General features: G+C 44.5%; 2 protein-coding genes across 2 annotated transcripts; both read left to right on the forward strand.

The window, feature by feature from the left end:
* si:ch73-173p19.1 (uncharacterized) lies at window positions 1–14,795 on the forward strand. Its single transcript, XM_062521046.1, has 17 exons — window positions 1–179; window positions 1,491–1,597; window positions 1,796–1,935; window positions 2,559–2,728; window positions 3,734–3,898; window positions 4,260–4,770; window positions 5,362–5,463; window positions 5,963–6,053; window positions 7,076–7,293; window positions 8,086–8,328; window positions 8,664–8,762; window positions 8,985–9,178; window positions 10,461–10,635; window positions 11,047–11,203; window positions 11,511–11,664; window positions 12,411–12,522; window positions 12,614–14,795. The coding sequence occupies exons 1-17, from the start codon at window positions 165–167 to the stop codon at window positions 12,796–12,798; spliced, it is 2,838 nt and encodes a 945-aa protein (XP_062377030.1). The 5' UTR covers window positions 1–164; the 3' UTR covers window positions 12,799–14,795.
* A 519-nt stretch (window positions 14,796–15,314) lies between these two features.
* LOC134066419 (pyrin-like) lies at window positions 15,315–19,820 on the forward strand. The gene is made up of 6 exons (XM_062521762.1): window positions 15,315–15,949; window positions 16,103–16,204; window positions 16,338–16,571; window positions 17,157–17,182; window positions 17,332–17,468; window positions 17,769–19,820. Exons 1-6 carry the CDS (start codon window positions 15,416–15,418, stop codon window positions 19,043–19,045), a joined length of 2,310 nt encoding a protein of 769 aa, XP_062377746.1. The 5' UTR covers window positions 15,315–15,415; the 3' UTR covers window positions 19,046–19,820.
* Window positions 19,821–20,374: the final 554 nt, after the last annotated feature.

A 20,374-nucleotide genomic window follows, 5' to 3' on the forward strand; every position in this document is an offset into this window, starting at 1 on the left:
TTCAGTGGTCACGCGAAGTGGACGAAACTTGCAAATGTTGACTGGCAAAGCAAATTGATGCTTGAACTAGCTTTTTGAGCTAGTGAGCAAATAAGACAATCAACGCAGCAAGTTGCCATATTTACCTTCTCCTTAAACATTAGAGGAAACCGAGTGTAGTACGCATGGATTCCTCTCCGGTGAGATTAAACCAGATAACGTTAAAACCCACTAGACTGTATCTTTCATCCATGTAATGTTATGCTAGCTAGCCAAAACAATAAAATGACATTTCTTTTTGCAAACAGGGGTAGGTGACGTCATCGAAAAGGCTTAGTTTTGGAAATAACGTTGTAGCTAAATCCAACTTCAAAGTCTGTCAAGTAACAGTCTGAACATCATTTTAGCTAATGTTAACTAACCGATGTCCGCCTGCTATCACAGCTAACGTTGCGATGCTACTTTGCATTGGTTACAACAGCTAACGTTAGCTGTTAAGTAGGTCTTGTTAGCCAGTGCTAGCTAACTGTAACGTTAGTCGTTCACTAACGTTAACATTGTTGTATATCAGAACTGTACGTTAATTGCAGTGACTAGAGTGAGGATTACTTAAAATGAAACTATATGTTTAGCTAACTCATTTGATAGCTAGCAAACGTTAGCGACATGTTTACTAGCTAGGTAACGTTAGCAGGTATCTGAACGTTTCTCAACTTATAGCCACTTGCTTAACTAATTTGTACCTAACATGTTAATAAATTACTGTTAATGTTATTTAGAGGTTCTGCTGGTGTTGTCGCAGATTCAGCTGGATCATACATGTTAACGTTTATGTTAGCTGATTATAACAACACTCAACGTTATCTTATGGTAACGTTTATCCCTTGTACGTTTTTATACAATCGCAAGAGAAAGCCACTTGAGTTAAACATTACTTTCGAGGTAGCAGCTATGGTGACGTTAATGAACTAAACCACCAAGCTGTCAGGGAGAGAAGTTATGTTAATGTTTACATTAGCCATCAGCTATGTAAGTCAAACACTTACATGCTTTGCTAGCTAACACTTATCTATGAAGTTGATAGACAGACCGATGTTTGGGACTTCAGCCATAATACACTTCAATAATCAATGTGAACTCTGTTGATTCGCTGACCCCTTAATTGTAGATATCTCTAATGTCACCCTAGCCAGGGAATACATATAGGCCTACCAACCTTTGGCAAATGTGCATATTGAAGTGTAAACGAGGCTAAACGTTAATGGCATTCTTCTATGTCAGTAGGACCATTGCTGACCACTACCATTGAGTAGCAGGCTGCTGTTGATCTCGAGAAACAATGATCGTCACATACACCCGTCGTCCGTCTCTGTGTGTTGATACATTGTGTGTGTGTGTGTGTGTGTCTGTGTCTGTGTCTGTGTGATGTATTTATTGAGCCCTCTCAAGTTTTCATTTAAGCAGTTGTCAGTTGTCATGCCCTCCATTTCTCGTTGTGTCCTCGGCTGTAGACTATCGGGGAGTTTTTCCGCACCCTTGTTGAGATGGGCTTCAGTGAAGACCAGATTCAGGCAGCGGTGCAAGCAGGACACTTTTCAGTGCCAGAGGCTGCAGAATGGTGAGCTGGGATTGATATACACTAGAGCCCTTATAGTATGTAATACTGGATTACAAATTTGCTGTGCATTTAGATAGTTACTGCGAGGTGTAGTATGGCCTGAAGTGTCAGCCTCCTCTGCAATCCTTTTTGATAAAAGCTAAGTACCTATTGACCAGCTCTGTATGGTGTTGCCAGTAATTGCATTGTTGCCTCCAGGTTGCTGCAAGCTGGAAGTCCTAGACACAAACTGGTGAAACAGCCCAGCCAGCCTACAGGCACAGCTTTCTCTGCTTTCAATCCACCCAAAGAGAACCCGTCACTTCAGGATACCACACACGACAGCCCAGAGAGAACAGGTTGGTGTGTTTGTATGATGATCATTTGAATGATTCATTTAAAATGTTTCACTCCTCGTCAGTTTGTTTCAGTTTGTTTTCTCAAAGGCTGGTCTTTTTTTATTAGTAGTTGTAGCTGAAGATTTTATTTCCGCTACAGGCCACAAAAAGATGAGCCTAGCAAATGAATCCACTAAAAGTTTGTAATCTCTTCAAAAATCATTAAATGCAAGCATTGTAAGAGCTTGAGTGTGCCGCCCCAAGTTGCGTGTTCAGTACAGTACTTCAACTTGAAATCTACACTGAAAAAGTAGTGTTTTGTATTTTTTATGTATATATATATTGTAATATTTTTCCCCCAAAATAGTGGCCTCCTTTTCTTGCCTACAGCCCTTGGCCTCTTTCCTTCTGATAGTACACCAATAAACATTGATATTAGACAGTGCAACACTTGTTGTCATATCTAACCCTGAGCCACATGAAATTGTCATGTCATATTAAATACCTGATTTTACACTCAATCCCACAATCTCCCAGAACCTTCAAACATAAACAACATCTCATGGCAAACACTACTGCTCAATAGCTGCTTTTTAAGTCCAGCCTCCTCCACACTCTGCTCTCAACTCTGGATGTGTCCACAGGTGCCTCCCTGACACTGGGCCCCTTGCCAGCTCAAGCTCCGGCTCCGGGCTCGTTCGCTGAGCCCCCGCCGCTGGACCTGCGCATCAGGCAAGACCGCAGCAACTTTGAGGAGCAGCAGAGGCTGCGAGGAGCCGAGGTGGCGCGGGCAGAGAAGAAGCAGAAGAAACAGGTGAGGAACCAGTAGTGGTCCAACCTTTTGCCAGAGCCCTTGTGGAATATTGCCACTGTGGAGATGTTACTTGAACGTGCAAGCTGCAAGAACTTTTTAGTGCAAATGTTTCAATCAAAAATTGAGTTTGTGATTAAAAATGTGATCTGAAAGCAAAAGTATCTGCAGTGCAAACACATTATAGTTACATTTACAGTACTTTGTTGTGGTCATAGACTTGAGAGTTGTTCTTACTGAATTAGGCCTCTGCTTGTGCTCTAAATGTTTCCTTTTTAAGTAGTCCTCTTTTGTAAGTCCAGAAGTTTTGTTAACAAGTTGAACTGAACTTGGACGGGATCTACTGAGAGGATCGGAGAAGAGTTATTGGTTGGTGTGACTCAGATCAACAGCTTGAGTCTACCCATAATTCCCTCTTTCGCAGAGCACTCACTAAAGAGTGGACCTTGTACCGCAGTGTCAAAACTAACCTTATTAGATGCAAGATGTCAATGGCAGTTAAAAGTGAAGCCAGCCTGTATAGTATACCAACTGAACTGACTACAGCCTATCATATAATTTCTCTCTGAAATTGTCTGCAGAGCAGCTTTTCAGTTTTCAGACTTTTCACACAACTGAATTCACCCTCTTGTAAAAATGTGTTTCTAGATAAAGGCTAAGCCTACATGAGATGTTTCATTAAAATAGTAATTGTAGTTGTGCACTAAACCTAAGTTACAACAAAACAGCTTTCGAAGTGTGTTTCGAAGTTATTTTTACACTTCACACTTTTTTAGGGTGTAAGTGAAGTGTACACATACAAAAATAATGAATACTCCAATATCAACCCGATTAAGATAATGTCCTGCTGTATAAGCATGCTGTATAAGCAGCATATTCTGATTGCCTTAATCTGTCCATTCTGATTTTAGTTGCTTTAAAATGTTTGCCATTCATTCATTTCTTAATAAGAAGCCACGGAGTAATGAAGATTGAATGCCACCCCACATCCTTGTGTGCTTTCTCCAGGAGCGTGAGCTGGTGCTGAAGCGGATTGCTGAGGACCGGCGTATCCTGCAGGAGAAGAGTCATCCTGACGCCGCTGCGGAGGCGCCCGGTGCCGGTGCCGGTGTCCAGGCCCAGAGGCTGGGCGGCCGCGTCCAGACCAGCGTGGACAACCACTGCATTCTGATGGTGAGGGCAAAGCCTAACACATGGTTCATGCAGCATTAGCTCACTTCTGCAGATGGTCTTAGAGGTCAGCACACATGTTCTGTCCTTCTTGCTATGTTCAACCCATGTTATTTAAAGTGGTAAATGTGATTCATATAAGTAGGCCAGAGCAACTTTTTTTATAGCTGCTTCATTGACTGCTGTGCAGTTCTTTAGTCAGCTATGAGTTAGCCTACCAGCTGGTGACGTATACTGTAGGTATGGCCACGCAAGCTTATTGCTGCTTTGTGATGTTCTTCAGCCTTTCACTTCATGGCTGTGTTTAATTTGTAGTCCTTGTCCCTGTCTTCTGTCTTGTGTTTGTGGTCCTGGGCTGAGATAGATCCGCTTGCCCTCTGGGGAGTCCATGCGGGAGCGCTTCCCAGCCGATGCCCCCCTTCGCCTCGTGGTGGAGCACATTGCCGGACGCCACCCTTCCCTGCCCACCTTTTCCTTGCTCCAGGGGTTCCCACGAAAGCGCTTCGGCGAGGCCGAGCTCGCCTGCTCTCTGCGCTCCCTGGGTCTCACGCCCAACGCTGCCCTCTGCATCCAGACCACTCCTCCAGAGACGCCCGCCGACCCACCCAGCCCAGCACCCCGACTCGCCCTGAGGCAGCCCCAGGAGGAGCCTACGCCACCGCCTGCCCCTGCCCCTGCCCCCGTCCCTGTCCTCATCCCTGCCCCTGACCACCAACCAGCCCCTTTGCCCAGAGAGGTGCCAGCTGCAGAGGAGGAGCAGGAGGCGCACCCGGGCCTTCCTCCTCCACTGCCAAACCAGCTGTGGGAGGAGGCACTGGGCTACGCCGGCATCCCGGGCGTGGGGCCGCCGCTCTCAGGCCCGTCACACTTCTGGGGTGAGAGAACGTGTGTAGTCTGGAGAGGAGGTGTTACAGGGAGGCTTCTCCGAGAATGACCAGATAATCATATCACACTTCTATCCTTAATATCTTCATGTGTATTTGTTGAGGAGACCGCAAATAGTGTATTGTATTTGCAAACAAAATTGTGATTGATTAATTGTCTATGTGGGTACAAAACATGACTTAACAACACCTCAATATCACCAGTTCTGCATGTTATTCCAAATGTAGGGCCTCATATAAAGAGCATGGGCATGCAGTACAGACTTGTAATGGTCATTCTGAAAACATGTTTGTCTCCCATCCTACTAAGTCTGGGCAGGCTTGGAATGAAGCCTTTTAAGATATTAATGTCCAAACATGGCCTCAATGATGGGGCATTTTTGAGAGTGTTAAATCTATGGTAAATCAATGTGATTTTTTTTTTAATGAAAAAACGTTGGAATGGAAGAAAATTTTGGACCTAACATCATGTAGTCAAACTTTGAGCACAATCGGAGATGCTGCCACAACCATTTTTCTGCATTCTGTCTGATTTGACATGGAGTGACCCATGTGCCACATTAACACACTCCAATCTTTTAGGTCGAGGCCACAAGTTGGTGCCAGGCGACGTTGAGGACGGCGGAAGCTCCGAGGATGAGGAGCGTCCAGAAGAGGAGGCTGACCCCCACTACCTGCTCAACGGTAAACTGCTCACCAGCTTGTGCTTTCCTGGGACTGTCTCATTGGCATGGGGCTGCTAGACACCTGCTTCTAGGTAGTGCAGAGGAAGGCTCAAACCAGAGGTCCTCATGTTTCTAAATCTCCTGGCATGTGTGGGAGCTATTATGAAGCGAGCGGGTAGAATGCCGCTGGGGAAGAGAGGGCAGAAAAGGTAGAGGTTGAGAAAGAGGTGAATGGCCGGGGTTGTCCCAGTTTTACCCTGATCCAGAGTCCGTGCAGAGTCCACTTCTATCCACAGATCGTCTATCCTCACGCCCTTACGGCTAATGTGTCGGGGCTATCTGTGTGGAGGAGCTCTTTACAGGGTGCTGAGGAGGAAAGCAGAATGCCACTGAGAGGCATGTGTGTTATATTACCTGTGTGTGTGTGTAGGGGTTGGTTGGCCTTTGCTGTCAGGTTGGAATTGTTTGCAGAGAATATTCTAGAGTATAACAGGTCCTCTGCTTCTTGGCCTCTGCAGGTCTGCCGCGATTGCCCTTTTTCCCTGAGAACCGTGGCAGAGGGCTTCTGGAGCCGCGGCATCGATGGCCTGATCACGGAAATCGCCTCAGGTGAGCACTGATTCCCGCAAGTGCAGGACAAAAATAAATCAAAATCTTGAACTGGAAATACAAGTTCAGAAATATGTGGTTTTACATTAATTTATGCATGTTTGTTGGTACACATGAGGGCGTGCATTGTGTGTGTCATTGGTTTGAACTTCCTTATACCACAGCCCTCTGCCCCAGGCCTGGGCCTGGCCTTTATTTCATTATATATAATGACTTGAAACGTTTCAGGCACAACAAATTTTCTCGCTATAATGTAATGCATTGGAGGGTGTTCCCCTCTCCAATTTTACCCATTTACCCAAGGTGTACCCAATTTCATAGTGCAATCCCAGGCATTTGGCATGCACATCGGCAATGTAAAGCCCTATTCGCATGGGATTAGTATTCCCTGTGGACCTTTGGTGATTTGTGATAATTGCGGAGGATGCCTGAGATCTTAGTCCCGTGCGAATGTGCCATGTCTGTAATTCGTAAAGTAAAACTTCCACCACAAATTACCTACTGTATTTCGCCAAACACAGACTCTGTATCTCAGTGATTGTTATTGCAATTGCCTATCTTTTCTACTTTCTGCATTGTTTTCGGATGTTAGGATACAACATATACGACGTGTAATGTCAGTGAAAATAGTCAATTACAGACTTTGCTTATCCCGTGTGAATGCGCTGCAAGTAACACAGAGGTGGGGCGGTAATTTGAAAATTACCAACGGTCCCCAGGTAATACTAATCCCGTACGAATAGGGCTTAAGAGACACTGTTCTCCATAGTCGGCGTATCATCAAAATGAGTTTGAAGATTTAATGTAGAAGAACTGCATTGTTTGCTTTTCTTGTCCCCTGGCCGTTGGGCTCCAACGCAAGTTGCCTTTTTACTGGTAGTTCACTGGCCTATTTGGATTGATGCCAAGAAAAAGAGCTGCTCAGTAAATTACACAGCCTCAGGGTACTTTGATCAAATCCAGATTGAATCAGCTGACCCCGAGATCTATCCTTACTTGCGTTTGCACCTGTGTGTGTGTAGGGAAGCTGAAGCGGACGACCCAGCAGACCCAGAGGAGCCCCAGGTGTTGCCAGGTGCAGCCGGGCAGGCGGCAGTGCAGCGCCTGGAGAGGGCAGCGCACCAGGAGGACCCGCGGGCACAACAGGGGCACCCCTCCCCCCCGAAGAAGCCCTTCAGGACGCCCTCGGTGCCATCCCTCTGTGTTATGGCTACACGTGCAACTGTCACGCTCATGACTGGTAAGATGTCCAAAAGAATGTCCCTGCGGTCTGATTAGATTAAGGCACTCCCTGCCCAGTGCCGATGCTTAATTGTGTATGACACGTGAATTGAGAAAAAGCCTGTTTGTTGACTTCTGTTTGTCTGTTTCCTTCTCTCTAATTTATTCTACTTAATTTTGACCTATGTATATTTGGCACATCTGTTATCTGAGTCATCTCAGTTATCTCAAAACCAACTTCCTGGATTCTTTCCTACCAGACCAGTATTAATGCGAAGTTGGTTTCTTGTTAACCCCAAAGGTTATTTCCTGCATAATTTCATTACCCTTACTACTTGTCTGGTCTATATAAGGTAAGCCATCCGTGGTATATGAGTCAGCACAGTGAATGGACAATTTCAAATCTGTCATTTATTATCGACAATGAATATCAACTACTGAAGAAGAACAAGTTCTGCCCTTTCATTTCCTTTGTGAGTTATTCCCAACTTCAAGTAATTGAAGCAATTCATCACAGCAGAAATGTCATGTCAAAACCAGGAAAGGTTAGTCAAAGGGTTAGTCTTTTGAACACAGGCTGGGTCTGTTGTGTGCTGGTGGTGCTGTTTGTGTGTTGGTGGTGTCTCATTATTATTCAGTTCAATTGCATGTGAATCTCATGTAAAAAAAACTCTCTCTCTCTCTCATTCTCTCTCTCTCTCTCTCTCTCTCTCTCTCTCTCTCTCTCTGTCTCTCTCTCTCTCTCTCTCTCTCTCTCTCTCTCTCTCTCTCTCTCTCTCTCTCTCTCTCTCTCTCTCTCTCTCTCCCTCAGCTCCCAGTATGCAGTACAGCAGCAGTCTGGCGGGCCTGACCCCGGAGCTGGCTGAGCTGCTGCTGGGCCACATGGCCCGCGAGAGGCTGTTGCGGCCGCGCACGCTGGAGCTCTTCTTCGGCTGCCCGCTGCAGAAGCTCGTGCTCAACAGCTACTCGTACTCCACCAACGAGCTGCTGAGGCAGCTGCGAGCCTTCACCGCCCTCAAGCACCTCAGCCTGGTCAACTCCCCACTCATCACAGGCAAGCCGGGGCAAGCCGTAGGGACGAGTCCTCTGACTGGGGCTGGAGAGACTGGGATTGGGGTGGTGTCTAAGAGTCAACGCATGCTATGGAGACATGTTAACATTTCGTTAACGCAACGCAAGTGCAAATGGGTTGAGGGATTAGGGTGCATAGTCTGTATAGTTTTCGTTGAATATGAAAGGCCTCTAAATCATGTGTATGAGTGTTGCATCCAGCACAGCTGGTGAAGACGGTAAAAGCCCAAGGCTAAGGATTGGTTGTCTGGTTTCAGTGGAACTTAGCTCACGTGGGTTTGCTCTCTGTGTGTGTGTGTGTGTGTGTTTGTACCCTAGACTCTGGGCTCTCGGTCCTATCCAGCTTGCTGAAACTCCAGCACCTTAACTTGTCTTCCTGCACCAAGCTGACGGACTGCTGCCTGCAGCATATCACAGGTACTGTAGTTTGTCTACAGTTTAATGCAGCCATAATGCTAATGGCTATTCTGTCAAAGTCAATAAGTTTGCAATTGTACAATCCGTTATTCTGTTTTACTTCCACTTGCTTTATACATATCTGTATATCTATCCCTTTCTCCGTTTGCTCTCACGTTCTCGGTTTCACCTTTTGTCACTCTTGACTCTCCTGTTTTGGCCTGCTGTGTTGTTTGTGGACAGGTCTCAAGTGTCTGTCCTTCCTGGCGCTGGATCAGACCAAAGTAAGCGATTGCGGCATGGTGCTGTACCTGCGCTCGGCCCCCTCCTCCCTCATCCAGCTCAGTCTGAACCAGACGGCCATCACCGAGGCCACGCTAGCCGAGCTGCCCTCCTGCACGCCTCAGCTGCGCCTGCTCAGCGTTAAACACACCAAGGTTGGTAGTACACACACTTCAGACTGATGTGATCACATGCTTGCACATACAAACCAACATTCACACAGGCCGACAATCCCATTTCAACCACACAGCCTCAGTAAGGCCAGTGGACTCCAGACCCTGTCATTTTCAGCACAGTTTATTAGCAGTGTTTAAGGTATACAGTACGCAAAATAGCAGTGTGTTTTAAAAAAAGTGAAAACTCGTTTTAATAGTTTTTATTTCTGTATTTCATATGTAGTGGAAACATTCTAAATCATATTGTTAACAAGTGTTTTATCAGGTTACATTTTTTTAACAGGATGCAAAGAAAAGGCATATTAGTCTGTTAAAAAAACTGTAGTGTTTTTCAGACATTTTTCTCCTCAACCTCACTGAGCTAGTATTTAGTTGCAGGTTACTGCAAGACCAAGTTTTTGGTTACTGTAGACCTGCCAACCTGTATGCATTTTGATTAGCAACCAAGCATTTTCACATCAAAGTTTGCCTAACGCTACTACGCAAAAACGAGCAGACTTCCAACTTCTCTAGAAAGATATTTTGGCTATGTAGACATATCAACCAGAAGGATTATGCTACAAAAAGATAAATCCTCCTTTCGATTGGATTCACATGACGACAAAATTATTTTAATGTCAACATTGTAGCCCAACTATTGGCAGTGCTGTCAAGCAATGAAATGCAGTTTCATTTAGGCTTACCAGAAAAATATTATATATAGGAACACCTTGGATCAAATTTAGATAGATATCCAACATTAACGATGAGTCACTATCCAAACTGTATCCTGTGTTAATGGCTATGTCTGTTTTTGGCTGCATAAGTGAAGGCCGATATGAGGATCTTTTTGAGGTGCTACTCAAAAAATGTGATCAAGGTGTGTAACTGCTGCACATCTGCTTTGCATAGTTAACCTACTTCTGGCACTGATGAACAGGTGTGAAATGAGCAGACTTCATTCCACAGTTCCTGTTTTGCTTCGGAAACTGCATTTTCAATGTCACCCCATTGACTTGGTTGACTATGCAACGCAAACTATTTATTTGAACATAACTGTATGTATCTGTTCCTGTAATCAAAATGACAACACAGGGTGCTGTCCCATTCCTAGTTACTCCTTGTGACTAAACTTTGACTTTGTACAAAGCACATGGAGAGATGATTGCTTTAACTGTCCAGATACGTTTGCGTTTGCGCGTAAGTGTGGACGCTTTGAGGGTCACTGATGGTCAGAACGCGGAATTGTAGGTCAGCTGCTCAGGTGTGCTGTGCTCCTCAGGTAGCAGATGTGTCGGCCCTGGCTGGGCTGCGCTGTCTGCAGACGCTCCACTTGGATGGCACGGGCGTGAGGGAGGATTCTCTGCAGCACCTGGCAGCCCATTCCACCCTGTCTGCCCTCAGTCTGGCTGGCATCCCCATCACCGATGGGAACCGCACACTGGAGCTCATCTCAGGTGTGTGTATATGTGTGTGTGTGTGTGTGTGTGTGTCTGTGTGTCTGTGAGTGTTTTACTACACCATACCCATTCTAATTGAGGCTGTGAGTGTTTTACTACACCAAACCCATTCTATTTGAGGCTGTGCCTGGTGCTTTGAGTGAGATGACCTTTGGCCTTCTGACTGTTTTTGTGTTTCTCTGTAATAAATGTAGCATAACTTAAGGATACTCTGATTCTGAAGGACACACTTTTTGTGTGTGTGTGTGTGTGTGTGTGTGTGTGTGTGTGTGTGTGTGTGTGTGTGTGTGTGTGTGTGTGTGTGTGTGTGTGTGTGTGTGTGTGTGTGTGTGTGTGTGTGTGTGTGTGTGTGTGTGTGTGTGTGTGTGTGTGTGTGTCTTTCTGTCTGCCCTCTACTTGTACATGTAGGTCTGCGGCTAACTCAGCTGACTTTGCCGGGCAGACACTGTGTGACGGACAGCGGGCTGGTCTTCCTGTCCCGGCTCACCATGCTGTCAGAGCTGGACCTGACTGACTACACCCACGTCACTGACCAAGGAGTCACCCAGCTGGCTGCCATGACCAGGTCTGGTGATACACTGTCAGAACGCTTACACACATACACACACATTTGAACAGGGCAATAGCAGATCAGGTGTTTCGCTTTTATCTCTATGTCTCTCTCTCTCTCTCCTTCTCTCTCAGGCATGTATACAAACACATTCACACAAAAAAGTTTTGCCATCATCCTCCCCCTCCTATGTTCCCATTTGTGCTTCAGTCTGACTAAGACTTTGTAGAACTTTCTCAGCTCTTGGTGAAATTCTTGGTGTCACACACACACAGACACACAGTAAATCTCTCCTGTCCCATGTCCCTGTTTGTGCCCTCAGGCTGAAGAAGCTCTCGCTGTGCAACACGCAGGTGAGTGACGCGGGGCTGCCGTCTCTGGCCAGCCTGCAGGAGCTGCTGGAGCTGTGTCTGGACCGCTGCGCCGTCACCAGCCGCGGGGTGGCCGCCCTCATCACACGCCTGCCACATCTGCAGGTACACAACAAACAGCCCTCACCCTCTCACTACCGTATTTTCCGGAATATAAGTCGCACCGGAGTATAAGTCGCAACTGTCAAAAAATGCCTCATGAAGAGGAAAAAGCCATACAGTAATTTCCCTCATATAAGCCGCATTGTGTATAAGCCGCGGGGCAGTGTTTTATGCAAGTTAAAAGAAACAAAACCATATTGATACCATATTAACTGTCCCTGTGTATTAACCTCATAGCTGAAGAAATTTTGCAAAATCAATGTATAAGCCGCGGCTAATAGTCGGGAAATTACGGTATATAAGTCGCACCTGACTATAAGTCGCAGTTATTCAGAAATGTATTCACAAAATCCAAGACCAAGAACAGACAGAGGCTGTAACTAGACACAGAGGCCAACATGTTAATATTAATGATGAGAAGGCGTGAATGGCCACCCATCTGTAGCTGTAGACAGCTGTAGACAGTAATGATTACTCCTCTTTCATTTTGGAATTATTCAAAAACATATTATAGTCACACCTGACTATAAGTCGCAGGGCCAGCCAAACTATGAAAAAAAGTGTGACTTATAGTCCGGAAAATACGGTAAATGGGAATACAAAAATCAGAATTACACAGTTAGGATCTTCACATTTTTAAATATAGCTCAAGCTGTTTCCTGTGCTTTTATTTAAATAACATGTCTGACCAGTGTCTCACCATATTCTAATAATCAATATTGCTGTGTTCCCTGATGTTTGTGTTGCAGGTGCTGGGCCTGGCCAGTACTCAAGTGGGAGACACGGTGGTAAGGAGAGGCCTGATCCACTGCTCAGAGCTGGTGAAGCTCAACCTCAGCAGAACGCGCATCACAGACCATGGTGAGCATTCGACCTGCAGTCTCACAGGCCAGGTGGGCATCAACATAACTGCCCAGTCCAGTCCCTAACCCTCTGCCCCTTCGACCCGCAGGGCTGAAGTCCCTGCGCCAGACCCAGCTCAGCCAGATCAACCTGGACAGCTCAGGGGTCAGCCTGGTGGGCGTGGCCAACCTCATCTCCTCCTGCCCGCTGCTCACCAGCGTCCGTGCCAGCCACACGCGCGCCATCCCCATGGACCAGGTCTCCGATGACGACGGCGACGGGGCCATCAACTGAGGTGCCAGGGCCCCAGCACTCTCTCCGCCCTGCCCAGCCACACCTGTCTGACCTCTGAGCTCAGCCTCTCCGCGCTGAGGCGGCTGGAGTGTGTGGGGGCCCCTGCATGGTAATGGGGCCCCGGGCTTTATCATGGGTAGACACGAGCAGGCTGATGGGGACAGGCCTTCAGGGATCAGACTATGTTGGATTCGTCTGGAGTCGTCTGACTGGCTCACACCACTGGAAGTTGAGGAGAGACACGCACACACACACACATACACACACAGCCTCCTTTCCATAGGAAAACAGCTTAGTAATGTGGTATTTATAATGTGTATCTTCCCTGTTGGCCATGATGGCTTTTGACTGGATGTCTAGAAATCCAGTGAGGTGTAGGGGTTTGTCTACTCCGCTGCCAAGTAGTGGTACCTTCTAGTTTGAGAGCAATGTCAGTCCTGTGTAGCTGCACCTTACTATTTGTGATGACCACAGCTAAATGTTTTGAAACTGTTTTGGCCCAATATCCCAGTGTTCTCCCTGCTTTTTTTTTTTTTTTTTAACTGTTCTCTTAAGAAACGCTGCCCAGGATAGAAGCCAAAGAAATGTTCCTTTTGTTGGCACTGTTTAAATGAAGTATAACAATCAAATTTGTATGTTTTTAGAGAGGAAACTGTAATTGGTGTGTTAAAACAAACAAACAAACAAACATACGGTTGGTTTGTGTGGAAATCAACTAATTTAGCATTGATGTGCTTTCTGACTAGAGCAAATGACTGTCCTCAGGATTCACTCTGGGCTATGTCACTGATAAGGGGTTCATTGAGTGTCCCATATCAGTAGCTCTCATACCTGTAAACCTCTGAACCAGAGGAGACTATTATGCATGCTGGAAATACTCCAGAGAACATGCCCTATAAGAACATGTCCGTTCACTCTGTGTAATGCCTGAACTATGTGTGCAAATATATGTCAATTCATGCACAACGAATGCACGTCTGTGGTAACTGTTCATCACCCATATGCCCACAGACTATGTGACCATGAGTCGCTTATAATGGCAAACATATTCTTCAACAAGTGTAGTCAGCTCATCTCAAACACAGTTCTTCTTTTAAACTAGTTCAGAGAATAAAACAACCCTGAAATGTTTGCTTGGTCATTGGGCCTATTTGTCCACATTTTATATAGTTTACCCCAAGACATACCAAGCTTTCCTTACAAACTTGCTTTTTCATTGTGCACTATGTTACCCATAGCTACCAGATTCATTGCAGTCATTCCTGACCATGTTTCTGCAGGCATGGGTCATGTTGAAGGAATGTTGTCATCATTTGGTCATGGGAATTTTCAAGTGGGGATGACTTAATTAATGTCAAGTTCCTGTTGTGCTGTTGAACCTTTACACACAATTACCTGCTTATTCTGTGATTTCCTGTTTGAATTCTTTTTAAACCAAGATGTGCTTTGTATCATTGTCCACAAGCAACAACAAATGTGGGTGACCGTCTCCTTTTCTCATGTAATCTGTGCAAAGATGTAGGCTATGTGGTGTGAAATCTGTCTGGAAGCTGCCAAGTCACAGACCAGTGCCATACAAGCCCTGAGGACTGACCTCACAAATCTTTTATTTTGTGTTCGGTTAATGACCGGCCAATCTTTACTCCGGTACTGTTTAGACATCTCACCCGTTGACTACCATTACTCCTAATCTTGGATAACAAATAATTAAATCATTCACTGTCCACCCTACCTAGTGATAGCCTTGAAGGCATATGTGGACAGGGATAAATGAGAATCACTGTTTTAGCACAGTTACTTAGTTTAAAGGGTAATACGCACCTGTATTCCGGCTCATTTCTTTGATTTACTGTTAACTTGACACTTCACTACCATGTTGCAAGGGTTGCATTTTGTTAACGTGTGTTTTTTTTGTTTGTTCTAAGACTGCAAACTGGAATGCTCTCAGAGCATTTTGTAACCTGTAAATCAGAGTTGAATTAAATGCATTAATAGAGGTTTCACTCTGATTCCTTTTTTCTCTCTGTAGCATGCAATCACCGGCACAGTAGTAACTCATTTAGGCACTGAAATACTTCCCTGGGAATGATGGTTGAATACTGTATTCAAAAATGTTTGCTGTCGTATGCCTTACATGATGTCATAACACAGAGTAATAGCTGTCATCTTAAGGCAGAATTTGGAAGAGCATTGGTAACAGTGTTCTGAAGAATCTTAGGCTATATAGACACACCTTTCACTGGAAGTTGTCAGATGCATTGTTTCCTACAGGTGAGGGTTTGATCACTGTCTTTAAAAAAAAAAAGGTTTGGTGTAGTTATGTTGGAAACTTAAATAAATTCTATAGAGGATGACAATGAACAAGCCTGGCAAAACAGGGGTCTATAATAACCTCAAAAAATATATTTGCATAACACATCATAACAAATTCCATCCAAAACAGGACTCTCAAGAAAGTAGCCTCGCCTTCTTCCCGGAAAAGAGACTGTGACGTTTTGCATTGTAATTAATGCCAAACTAGGCTACTGGTTGTCTTGCGTTCCTTCCAGAAAGATAAATGCTGTAGTAGCGCTGTCATTCAGTGTCACTTGTTCTCGTTCTTCTAGGAGGACACACAATGTCGATTTTTAAGGCTTTCAGGCGTCAACAGGCAACTTCAACACCGTCTTCAAGACCCCCCTCCGTCCCATCTGTGAGCATCAGCACTCAACAAGCAACTTCAGCCCCGTCTTCAAGACGCTCCTCTGTCTCATCTGCGAGCATCAGCATTCAACAAGCAACTTCAACACCGTCTTCAAGACCCCCCTCTGCAAGCAGCAGCACTCAGCAGGCAATTTCAACACCGTCTTCAAGACGCTCCTCTGTCGCATCTGCGAGCACCAGCACGCTGCAGGCAACTTCAACGCTGTCTTCAAGACGCTCCTCTATGGCATCTGTAAGCATCAGCACTCAACAGACTACTTCAACGCCGTCTTCAAGACGCTCCTCTGTTGCAATTATGAGAACCAGCACTCCCTGCAACATTCATCAACGGGCATTGATTGTATTCTGCCTGGAATGTGGAATGGCGCTGTGCGACCACTGCTTGACTAGCGAAGTACACCGCCACCATGAGTTATCAAGTCTTACAGACGCAGTCAAGAAAGCAATGGTGAGATATTTTTTGTCAGCTTCTAAACAGAGTGGAAAATATTATAGTTTTGCCTAAAGTCGATGTGCATTGACGTATCGTTAAGCAAATAGGCCTAGGCCTACTGTGGATTTGTATTTCATTTTAGCAAAATTATTATTGCTGTTTTTTTAGGACGAACTTATGAAGAACCTCAAAAAACTGATGAAAGATATCGGGAAGCAAGCCCATTTTGTTTCAGAAGCATCAATCAAAAACAGACATGATCTTATAGAGGTAAGGATTAATTTTAGCTGAAAATTAGCCAAACTCATATGAGAACTCACCTGGATTTAAACAGCCTATTTTAAATCATTCTACCCATATCAGCTTGTGAATTCTATTCAGCCTCTCATTTCTCTTTATATAGAACAACTTCAGTAAATCCAAAGAAAACGTAGAAGATCAATTCAAGGAACTTAAAGACATGCTGGAGGAAAACAAAATACAGGCCTTCAAACTCTTAGACGCACAGAAGGACCACATGAAGGCAGAACTCCGTGATATCAAGCAATATGGAGAGAATCATCAGGAGATAGAAGACGTCCATGAGAAACTACAGGAGCTTCGGAGCCAGATAGATCAGGACCCGAACAATGTGCTGGTAAATGTCCATTGCTACTACCACTCAGGTGTTATATAAGGCAGCAAAAGTAGAAGTTTACTAGCTCTCAGGGTATTTATGGGCAAAGCCCTGCCGCTGTGTGTTCGTGTGTGTCTGTGTTTTTTTTTAAAATAATTAATAATCAGTTATAATCATAGTCAGATATAATCATCAATAGTCTAATAATACATTTCGTATAATTTAGTACATGCATAGCCTATAGATCAAAATAGAGAGTTAGACACCGATATGTGACTTACAGTATTGACAGAATAGTAGGCCTATTATACCAATATTAGAAGGCTATAAAGTTTCTATTTTGATCCATGCTAGGCTACATATTGATAACCTTAGATCAAGACCACTAGTTTGTTAAGGGTTTACCAAGAATAAATAACCTATCCAGTAAGAATATATAATAGAAATAGCTGAATAAGGGCCTAATAGGTGTAATGACACTTAACACAGAACCTATAGGCACTAATATACACATATTAAATTATGTCCTGGAACATAAAAGGGTCATTTCAATGCAATTGTAGTCCTTCAACAATGCTCCTCCTAATACATTTTTTCTCTTCATAGAAGGAATGCCTGGAACAGGAAAAAAGGTCAGCATAATTTAATGTCATTTAGATGAGGGGACAGCATTAATTTACACTGAGAAAATGTCTATTATCTGTGGCAATTATCAGTTGTTTTTAAATCAAATCAGATTATTTTTGTTACCACTGTGATAATATCTGTGCATTGATTTTAGAATTGAAATCATTGAAAAGAGTTTTGTGGACTGGGAGAAGGAGCCTAAGTTTGACAATCTCAGACTGAGATCATTGGAGAAATCTGTTGAAGTTATCTTTACGAAGAGCAAGGCTTGTCTGCAAAACCCATTGGAATGTAAGCATAATTAAATATGTTAATAATTCAAACATATTTGTCAACAACCCTGTACTGGTGGAAAAAATGTTGAGAGGGATAATTAAATCCTAAGAATATATAAAATATGTGGGGTTATCAGTTTATAGCCTATTGCCTTGTGGTGGACACTATTGATAATTAAAACCACTTAGGTGAACTTGCTACTCTATAATGAACTGAAACACATGGAATATCTACTATCTCTATCTCTAGCAACTCTATCATCAACATAAAACTGATATCCTGCTGACAAATTAATCACCATCTCCTTTTGAACAGTTGCTGACGTCATCACATTTGACACAACTACAGCACATGAAAAGCTGAGAGTATCTGAGAATAAGAGACAGGTGACTGTCTTTGCCAAGGATCTGCGGAGGAAAGGTCAACCAAACCAACTTCAGAATACCCGACTGCGTGTCCTGGCTGAACAGCTTTTTGAATCTGGTCAGCACTACTGGGAGGTGGACGTGCGAGGATGTCGGAGCTGGGCGGTGGGTGTGGTGGAAGAGGAGAAAGAGGAGGGAGATGAGGAAGAGGAGGAAGGCAGGCAGGCTGGGACGTCCCAACTGGGACACCAGAAGCTGTCCTTAATGCTGGAGTCGGATGCAGGTCTGCTGGCTGTGCTGCAAAACGATGTTTCCATCCCAGTGAGAGAGCAGGATGTCTCCTTCATCGGCTTGTTCCTTGACTATAAGAAGGAGCACCTGACGTTCTACAACACTGCCACCGATGCTGTGATGCACAGGTTTGCGTTGTGCCGCAGTGTGAAGCTGCAGCCTGTGTTCAACATCACCCCTGAGGGAGAGGAGTCCTCCTTTCTGGTCCTGTGTGACCTTAGTGTGGACAGGCCCGAGAGTCCAGCAAGTATGGCTGACTCCGGCATGGGCTCGCCAAACCAGAGGGGAGAGGAGGACAGCGCCGAAAGTTTGGAAAGTCCGGCAAGTACAGCTGACTCCAGTGTGGGCTCGCCAAATGAGAGGGGTGAGGAGGACAGACCCGAAAGTACAGAAAATCTGGCTGATTCCAGCGTGGGCTCACCAAACCACAGGGGTGAGGAGGACAGTGCCGAAAGTCCGGCAAGAATGGCTGACCCCAGTGTCGGCTTGTTAAATGAGAGGGGTCAGGAGGACAGTCCCGAAAGCACGGAAAGTCCGTCTGACTCCAGGGTGGGCTTGCCAAACCAGAGGGGTGAGGACAGTGCCGAAAGTCCGGCAAGTATGGCTGACCCCAGTGTTGGCTCGTTAAATGAGAGGGGTGAGGAGGACAGGCCCGAAAGTCCAGCAAGTCCGGCTGATTCCGGCATGGGCACGCCAAACCACAGGGGTGAGGAGGACAGTCCCGAAAGTCCGGCAAGTACAGCTGACTCCAGTGTGGGCTCGCCAAATGAGGGGGGTGAGGAGGACAGGGCCGAAAGTATGGAAAGTCCGGCTGGTGCCAGTGTGGGCACGCCAAACCACAGGGGTGAGGAGGACAGGCCCAAAAGTACGGAAAGTACGACTGAATCCAGTATGGACTCATCAAATGCCACCAATGCAGGGCCACCCCTCACCTGAGTCCTGCAGTTCTTTCTTCTGAATATCTGAGAACAAACTGAGATTTTTGTCTTTCAAATTATTCAATTCCAATTTCAGTAGCCTGTATGTATAGTAAATAGTATAAGTTTTTGTAAAGCACTTTGAACTGCCCATGTAAATGGAATATCTATAAATGTTTGTGTATTGGATTGACTATATAAATGTCAACCAACAACTAAACTCCTCTACAAGTAAATTTGATTATAAAGACGGTGTTATGGAAATCGTTAATGCATTTGAAGAATGAAGAACTGTTCCTCTTCACTAACATTCCTAGTGATCTACTATACATTTGTTGCACTTCTGCCAGAGATCTGAGCATATACAGCACACTGTATACATCATGTCACATATTAGACGAGCATGCAGAATAGTATTACATTTGTCTATGTGATAATTATACGACCTGTTTTCCAGAAGAAATGTAACTTGGTTTACTGTTTTTGTTTTACTATGTAATATTGTTTTATAATGTTAAATGACCTTAAAGTTATCCTGCTGTCCAGCCTGAGTAGTTGTAGGTGAATTATTGGACATGGAGGTTTTGTTACTTTACATTAACTTATTTTTGGTAAATATCAATCTTAATAACAAGTTGAATGTCATGAAAATTGTAATAAAAAAAAATAGACCAAAAACGGGGGTTGAGCCTTTTCAAGCCCTTCTAGAATGTGTGGCAGCAATGCTCATGATTATTTGTTAGACATTAATTGATTTTAATTAGACCACATTCATATGGGGCCCAAGCTGCAAAATTCACAATATTTCAGTTCCATGGTTATGAGCTTATACACAGTTAAATATGTGTGTTCAAGATACATTTTGAGCACACATTTATTTTGTTAACGTGTTAGTGTTTTGTGTTACCGCTGCTCATCACTCTAGCAGATCAGTCACATAGTTATTCTATTCAAAGCAATTGCAGCTGTTTCACTTTTCATGAATGCATAGAATGTCAATCCAGCCATTGAGATAGACAGAGCGATTCATCATGGGGTTAATACACTTTATTGGATCCACAGACACACATCACACAGTAAACGTAACTGAATGAGTGGATATTGGTCCTGAAAGCAGCCGTCTGCTCTGTCATGCTATGCCTACCCCCTCTCCACCCCTGAGAGCATGGAGCAGGCTTAGGCTTAAAAATAAATAAACACCTGGTTTCAAGAAAACCATTAAAACACTTTTTCATTAAAACAAAATGACGGATAACAGGGGTTTTTTTCGCGTACAAAACGAATGATGAAAATGCAAATGCACTAAAACAATAATGTGCCATAATAATAATAATAATAATAATAATAA

The sequence above is a fragment of the Sardina pilchardus genome, chromosome 19 (genome assembly GCF_963854185.1).
Source record: "Sardina pilchardus chromosome 19, fSarPil1.1, whole genome shotgun sequence".
NCBI classification, from domain to species: domain Eukaryota; kingdom Metazoa; phylum Chordata; class Actinopteri; order Clupeiformes; family Clupeidae; genus Sardina; species Sardina pilchardus.